The 8,637-nt window shown below is 38.2% G+C and overlaps 1 protein-coding gene across 1 annotated transcript; it reads left to right on the top strand.

Moving 5' to 3' along the window:
- The first annotated feature begins 1,793 nt into the window (after nt 1-1,793).
- Nucleotides 1,794-7,727, top strand: Ndufaf4 (NADH:ubiquinone oxidoreductase complex assembly factor 4). Its single transcript, XM_010637359.2, has 3 exons — nt 1,794-2,112; nt 2,708-2,811; nt 6,991-7,727. Exons 1-3 carry the CDS (start codon nt 1,977-1,979, stop codon nt 7,273-7,275), a joined length of 525 nt encoding a protein of 174 aa, XP_010635661.1. The 5' UTR covers nt 1,794-1,976; the 3' UTR covers nt 7,276-7,727.
- The last annotated feature ends 910 nt before the right edge of the window (nt 7,728-8,637 follow it).

Genomic DNA, 8,637 nt, shown 5'->3' on the forward strand with positions numbered 1-8,637 from the left:
TTCAGGCTAGCCTTGAACTCAGGGCAATTCTCCTACTTTAGGCTCCTGAGTGCTGGATTACAGGTGTTTGCCACTGTGCCTAACTAAAAGCTCAATTTTGAGCAGTATTCTGGTTATCATTTCCTGGGGGACCTTCAGTATTTTAACCCATTCACCTAAACCCAAGGGGTTCTTAAATACACACTTCCTGTTAATTTACTTGTTTCGACAAGCACTAGAATCATGCACTTATGATTCAGGCGTTGTTTCTGTGATGATTATCAAAGGGTGAAACTAATTTTGCATTGGTGATATACATCTGCCTTCTATTTTGCTCTCTGAGGACCAGGCCACAACCAGGTAAAGAAACTGGCTCACAAGGGACATTTAGGTGCTTCTAAAAGGGTGTTGACTCCAAGCTCCCCCCTAAACATAGGAATTGAAGGAATTTCCTCATTTTGTAGTCTCTGCCCTCAGTACTTACTGTAACTTCTCATATTTTTCATGGAGCCAGAAATTTGGTGGAATTTCTATGAAAATGAAATTTTTACTTTTGAAATATTTTCACAGAGTGGAATTGCTACCATAATTGTTAAAATATATAAGAAACATAAAGAAGCAGATGAAACTTTCTTGGCCTGAATAGAAACTAGCAAGAAAGCACTGAATTATGAACAGCCTTGTCTAGAAGATTGTTAACTTGGAGCAGTCTGCCACCTTCAGGATAACTTCTAAATTAACTGCATCACAGAACACTAAATTTCAAATATCAAACCCTATAAAAACATTTCATGATAATCAGTAGTTGGAACTATATTCCTTGTAGAGCTTTTGTTATGATTAAGCATTATATTTAACTGTACAACTACTCTTATTAAAGCTGTCCTTACTTCAATTTTAAAAATTTCTTCAATTTCATTTTTATATCTACTTTTCCTTACTATAAGCCAGTTAAAAAGAATGTCTTTTATTTCATTAAGCAGAGCTGAGAACACTAAAGGTAGATTTTGTGAAAAATACCACAACTTGGGAAACTACTACTTCCATCCTGGTGGCTTTCTTTTATTATGCATCCATCCAAGTATTCCTAAAGGAGTTTAAGCATGAAGGAAACCGTCCGAAATGGATAGAAGTAGAGTATAGGAGATAAGGGAGAAAGACAGAACATGTAACATGTACTTTTTTCCAAATGTACTGACGTTCGGTCAGTAAGTTATACTATCTTTAGGGCTTACAAATTAGAAAAGACGACCAACAGGGCGAAGAATAACAGGACTCTCCGTGCTTCATTGTATGTAGAAGTAAATCAAGTTGGTAATAAAAATGAAGAGAAGTGGAAGGAAAGCGTAACACGAAAACCATTAGGTAAAATGAGTTGGAAACGGAACCTATAACAAAACGGAAAAAGGGAAAATAGTGGCCGAGAAATACGTTAGTCTATGGGTCAGGAGAATAAGGGACACAGAAATAAAAGTGGTTGAGGTCAAATACTCATTGAGAATGAACACCGTTTCCTAATTTTCCTATCAGAAGAGCAGGAAAGCGGAACGTTACCAGCTTCTTTGACCTTTGGCAATGACCTGGGAGACGACTTCCAAGTCAACGTCCCACGCCGCACAACAACCTGTCTCCCGCGCCCCGGACGCCTTAACAGGTGCTCGCCTGAGGAGCAGGGGGCGGGGCCCGAAATCGACACGCCCCCGAGCCTTCCGGCGACTCCCGGTTGGGCAGCGCGCAGGACTGCCGACCTCCGGAGGCCCTGGCTCCGCCCCTCCCGCGGGAGGCGGGCCCTTCAAAGAGCGTGTCCTCCGCCCCGGAAGGAAGCGTGCCTCCCGTAGTTATGGGCAGGGACGCGCCATGTGGCCTCCTTGCCGCCAGGGGGCAATGAGTACATTTCGGTACCATTTCCTAGAGCACGGCCTGACCCTAGACCTGCCGGTGTGTCTGGAGGTCACCCACGTGCGTGTAGAGCCTGAGTGCATCATGTTATAGAGAATATGGGGGCTGCGGTGATTCGGGGGATCAGGAATTTCAACTTAGAGAACCGAGCAGAACGGGAAATCAGCAAGATGAAGCGGTCTGCGGCCCCGAGGCACCCGTCCCCGCGGAGCGTCCTGCGAGAGCAGATGAGCGGTGAGCACTGTGAAGGAGGCGTGAGAGCGCCGCACGAGGGAGGCCCAGCGGTGACATTGAGATCGTCCTCGCCGCGCTGCGCCCCCGCCTGCGCCGCAGTCCTGAGGGCGGCCCCGCATCCCGCTCTTGGGCCCCTTTTGGTCTTAGGGCTCCCGAAAAATTTGGAACAGGGAATCAGAATCAGCACCTCTCATGTGCAGCCCAAGGTTTCTCTAGGGGTCTTCCAGCGCCGCACGAGGGAGGCCCAGCGGTGACATTGAGATCGTCCTCGCCGCGCTGCGCCCCCGCCTGCGCCGCAGTCCTGAGGGCGGCCCCGCATCCCGCTCTTGGGCCCCTTTTGGTCTTAGGGCTCCCGAAAAATTTGGAACAGGGAATCAGAATCAGCACCTCTCATGTGCAGCCCAAGGTTTCTCTAGGGGTCTTCCCAGAAGGATGGACGCTGAGCCTGGCCTCATATTTGGTTTTATATCAAAAAGGTTTTCGGAGCTGTCTAAACGATAGTTTGTTTAAAAGAAAGTGGCCGCTTATGTTAAATGTGTAGGATCTTAGAGGAAATTTTCCCTTTTTTAATATTGTGACTTTTTTTTCTCCTTAGACCTTACGGAAATTAAGAGAGAAATTGGTGGGAAAAATGACAAGCTGCTGTCATTACTAAAAGATGTATATGTTGATTCCAAAGATCCTGTATCATCTCTGCGGGTAATGTGTTTTTTTAATTAAGTGAATTATTTACTTATTTTGGGGTTCTAGGAAAATTATTAAGAGACGTGTGGCAAGTGGTAAAAGTGAATTCTCTGCAATTGTAAAAATGTCGGAGTCGTTGTGGCCGAAGTTCATTGCCTTGGCAAAGTTTAAGCATAGTGGTCAGGCAAGACACCAGCCATGATTGTTGGCTACTTACCAGAATTCTAAAAGACTCATGAAGTATTGATTGAATACACTTACATGCATTATTGATATTATTTCAGAATTTGTAAGATTTGGTAAGGTAGGAGACTTTTTTTTTAAGACAGGGTCTCGCTATGTAGTTGAGACTGCCCTGGAACTCACTATGTAGCCCAGGCTGGTCTTGAACTCACAGCGATCCTCCTGCCTCAGCCTTCCGAGTGCTGGGATTGAAAAACAGAATTGTGTAAGTTCTTTGCCTCCTCTTTTCTTTTGGGCTGTTAGTAGTTTTCTTAATAATTTCTGATGTCATTAGACATGAGTGCTACTGTCCTTGTCATATGGCAAGTGATTTCTTTTCTGACTTTTTGACTTACTGCTGCTTTTTGCTAAATATACCAGCTATTTGTCCTTAATGACACAGGAAGACTGAGACCACTGTGATATCATAAAAGTCTTTAGTATTTTCTTTTGGTAAGGTTTTGTTTGTGTACTTTATGTAAAAATATTTAGCATTCAATATGGTGCTTATTGTATGTATCAGTTTATCTTTTCAAACCAATGGCCAATTGTCTGAACATAATTTTTTAAATAACCCAGACCTTTTCCATTGACTTAAAATGCTATTATACTTATACTATCTATAGTATATATAATACATACACCTATGTATATACACACACACTCCTGTACTACACTTATGCACACACACACACATACACATATATATACACACACACACACACATATATATATATATAGGTGTAGCACAGGATGTGTGTGTGTGTGTGTGTGTGTGTGTGTGTGTGTTACAGACTCATCAGTTCTATATATTTTTCTATATACACTACAACCATGATATTTTAGTTAATAGAGCTTTATAATGTATCTTGATGTCTATTGTGATTTTCATTCTTCGGATACATTTATTTTTTCCAGATGATCTTTGGGAATCAAAATGTCAATTTCTTTAATAAACTCTATTTGGATTTTGTGTATAATTGAATTGGAATTAATAAATTAATTGGAGAGGGATTAATATCTCTTAATTGAGTCTTTGAGTGATAGAGGGAAAATTGTTAATATAAATGGAATCTTTTTTATCCTAAATTTTAAAAGTATTTATTGTTAATGATAAAGTGAGTGATTTTCTACTGTCTAAATTATTTCTCGTAGGCACTAGTTTTTCAGTTGATTTTCTTATTTTTCAAAAGATATTGTATAACTGTATGGATTTATAATATTCTTTGCCTTTCTTGTATTTATCTTAAATTGTTAATTATGTTATCTGTATCTTTAACATAGCAGTGGAAGGGGACATTTTCACCCATTTCTTAATAGGATGCCTTAATAGTTCAGCATTAATTATAATAAAAATGATACTGGCTTTCAGTTTTTAAAACTGTCATTCTATTTTCTAAATTCCTTTTTTTTTAAAGAAGGATGTTGAATTATGTTAGATGTTTTTGTTAGTGTCAAATATTAAATACTAAAAAGGTAAAAGGCATATCTGAATGAAGGTTATGTTTGGAGTAGAAGTAGAAGGGAATAGGAAGATGAGAGCTTTTAGTTTTGGAAAGATTTGGGAAGAATGTTTGAGTCTGATGCTATGATGTGAAGGTAGGAGAGTAAGTGGTACTTTTGGAGAACAGTATGAGTTCTTATAGTTAGGAAAAGGTGTGAAGGCTGAATTTGGGGCAAATAGGATAGAGAGTGATAGATTGAAGATAATTCGTAAAGAATTTTATCCTGAAGGCTATAGGAAGTATTGAAGAATTCATATTGAAAAATAATGTCAGGTTTAGTAGTGAGCAGGGAGGGAGAAAAGTACCTTTTATTCAGTTAGAGAAGACCAGCTAGGAGATGTTTGCAGTCGTTTCTACAGTTGATTAGAGTGATTTGGTGATGGTGTGGGATAAGTGAATGGATTCCAGGGAGATTTAGGAGCCTATTTCAGCAGGATCTAGGCATAGATTGGATGTAATGAGTCAGGGAGGAGGTTTCAGTATAATCTCCAGTTTGGGGCATGGGATATGGGAGAGGGTAAAACTAGTGGTAGATTCCTTTTTAGCCATACTGAATTTGAGGTCTCTTTAGGTCACTCAGAGATGGCCACTACGAATTTGGGAATTTGGGTCTGGAAGTGAGGAAAAAGAATCTTGGTTTGAGATCACAAATTTGGAGGTCACTAGCATGAAGGCAGTAATAAAAGGTAGGAGAGTGTATGGGATTACTTTGGAACAATGTCTAGAGGAGATAACCTGGCCAGAATTTCCAGCATATTACAATTTAAGGGCAGCAGAAGGAAAAGCTCTGTTTGGATTTTGTGTGCAATTGAGTTAGAATTTGTAGATTAACTGAAGAGGAATTAAGTTCTTTTAATTGAGTTAATCACACAAAGAAAATAAAGGAACCACTAGAGGAACAGATGAAAAACAGAGAGGCGAAGTGTGGAAACCAAGGGGAAGATAGTTACAGGTACTACATTGATGTGGTCAGCTATGTCACAGGTACTGAGTGAGTTCAAATAAGGTCCGAAAAGTTCCTCTGAATTAAGTAATTAGGAAATCTTTAGAAATAGCAAGTAGCATTGTCCTTTAAACTTTAACCAACAAGAAGAAAACTGGTTAAAAGGTGGGAGTGAGTTTGGGGTTCAGTGGGTGTCTTAAAAATGTAGTGTTTTCCAAGAAGCAGTAGTAGGCAGGGTGCAAGTAAACGGAAAAAGTAGGTGATTGGAATGACTACATAACAGGAATGGAATATAGAGCACAAATGCGGAGGTTAAGGGTGGATGGGACAGAATCATAGAGGGATGAATGTGTGTAAGTTATTTATATTAGAGTGTTGGAGACATGAGTTTATTTTCTCAGAAGAGACAAGATCTCTAGCAATACTTGAATTCATTCAGGTGTTTGGGGCATTGAATATAAAATGCAAAACTCCAAAACAGAATGGACTGGACCATATCAGGGAGGCTTTTGAAGACAGCTTCAGAATTCCCTTCTAAAGCAAGTGTAGCTTTTAGCCTAAACATTCTTGTTATTCTTTGAATGTATTGGTCAAGTATCCCTTGTCTAAAACATTGGGGACCAGAAATGTTTCAGATTTCAGAATAGTTGTATTTGCATATCATATGAGAAATCTTGGGGCTGGAACCCAACTCCAAACACAAAATTCATTATGTTTCATATACAGCTTATATACTTACTGTACCTTAAAGGTAATTCTGTGTAATATATATATTTTGGTACTGGAGATTGAACTCTGAACCTTGCCTTTGCGAGGCAGGTGGAGGAATCATTGAGCTAAATTCCCGGCCCTCTGCGCAATATTTTTGGTGTACCTGCTTTTTTACTGTGATTGTCATAGGAAATAGGTGTGGAATTTTCCATTTACAGTGTCATGTTGGCACTCAAAGTTTTGGATTTCAGACTTGTGTATTAGGGATACTCAGTCTGTATGTGAATATGAAATAATGTGAATGAATGGTATTCATTCAATTATCATTTTTCTAGAGCTACCTGAATGGCTTAGTGATGACAGAACTAGAGTTATGAAAAGATAACATGGCAAGGGTACTGTCAAAACTATTGCTCATTATAATGGGAAAATACAGTTTACATAAGTCTGTACAATATTTATTTGAAGAAAAAGCGTAGGTTTGATATGAGAAATGTGAAAACAAGTTCAAAGTATAAATAATTTAAAGAACAAAATAAAGCATGTGTAACAGCAATCAGGGAGAAAGATCTTTTGCAAGTGGGAAAGGGATCTAGAGATGAAGGGAAGGGGAAAGGAAGAGAAAGTAAAAGGAATTAAGATGTGTTGTGTCTATGTGCCAACCCCCGTGATGAATGTAATCACTATGTACTGCAAAGGTGTACGAATAAAAAAAATTTATCAAAAAAAAAAAAGATGCCAAGTCTTTTCTCTTATCCTAAAAGCTTTTTTTCTTTTTCTTTTTCTTTTTTTCTTTTTCTCTCTTGATACTAGGTAAAAGATGCTGAAACACAGCAAGAGGCAAAGGAATTCAGATTGCCAAAGGGCCATCACTTTGGTATGGATATTAAGAACATTCCCAAGGGCAAAATTTCCATTGTAGAGGCCTTGACACTTCTCAATAATCATAAACTTTATCCAGAAACATGGACTGCTGAGAAAATAGTACAAGAATACTATTTAAAACTGGAAGATGTAAATTCGCTTCTCAAGTATTTTGTTACTTTTGAAGTCAAGATCTTGCCTCCTGAAAACAAGAAAGGAATAGAATCAAAATGAAGAAAATCACAAGATTATTTTTCTTATGTGTACTTCTCATCCCCTTGCCTGCTTTTCTCAATTTTAGAATATTAAATTACAGAAATTACCAAGTGTATGATGCTCCTTACTTTGAGAGCATACTATTTATTGAGTTCTGTTGACTTTTTAGGATTGCTAATAGAAAATGTATTTTTTTAAATATTTAATTTGATTTAGGCTTAGTTCCTGTGTATATGTCAGTATGACTAATTATATCTACAAATTTATTATAAATGAGAAATAATGTATTTTGGGCACATGATAACACTAAGTCACATGGCTTGAATCCCACATTTAACATTCAAAATTTCACCTTCCAATTTAGATTGTTAGTTTATTCTTTGTAACAGCTTTCCTGACTCCTAGGATGGAAATGTTTTCTTTTTCTTTTCTTTTTTCTTTTTTTTTGGTTTTTTGAAATGGGGTCTCACTATGTAGTTGAAATTGACCTGGAACTATGTAGCCCAGGCTGGTCTTGAACTCACAGTGTTCCTCCTGCCTCAGCCTCCCAAGTGCTGGGATTATAGGTGTGTGCCACCACATCTGGCTGGAAACATTTTCTTGTTAGGAAAGAGAAACTAAACTGTTGGGTAGAATAACAGTATTTTCAAATACCCTTGAGATTGAATTTCTATGAAAAATGAATATAATGCTGTCTTAAATGTAAGGGTTACTGTGAAGATAAATTCAAAGGACCAAGCAAATGCAAATTATTTTTTGCAGTTGAGAACAGATGCTTGAGGAACATATATGACCTAAATTTATATAGCTTGTGACACAGCCAGAATTTAGGTTTTTAAAGTCCTAGTGATATATTCTTTGTGTAATGCCAAAAAGAAATTATTTCAAGACGTAAAGATAGTAATTCTGATTTCAGTGTGCTTCCAGGAAAAGACAGGCATCGCTACCTTGTAGAGATTCCTTTGGCAGTGCTGTGGAAGCTGCTGAGGAATTCAGTTTGGGTGATGCAATGAAGCATTTTTAATGCTTAAAAAAAGATGAACTGAGATGGGAAGTTTGGAGACTTGTTTTCAGATGCATATGAATAAACTACCTTAGTTCTGGTTCAGTAGAGTAGTTCTTTTATTAAAACATGAAAGAACTCTAATCAGTATGTACTTAAAATTTAAAACTGCAAATCAGTCAAAACCATTTATGTAAAGATCAATAATTGTACTGCTGTTTCTGAACCATCTATGGTGTCAAAATAAAGTACTTCCTATGTCATTCTTTAGCTTAGCATATTGCTTTATTGTTATTTATGGTAGTATATTATGAACAGGAGAGTAATCTGGTAGTGGTGGGTAGAGTTTAGGTTTAGGAAACCTGGGTTTTGTTCTC

The sequence above is a fragment of the Fukomys damarensis genome, unplaced genomic scaffold (genome assembly GCF_012274545.1).
Source record: "Fukomys damarensis isolate Sample0158 unplaced genomic scaffold, DMR_v1.0_HiC HiC_scaffold_14, whole genome shotgun sequence".
In the NCBI taxonomy this organism is placed as follows: Eukaryota; Metazoa; Chordata; class Mammalia; order Rodentia; family Bathyergidae; genus Fukomys; species Fukomys damarensis.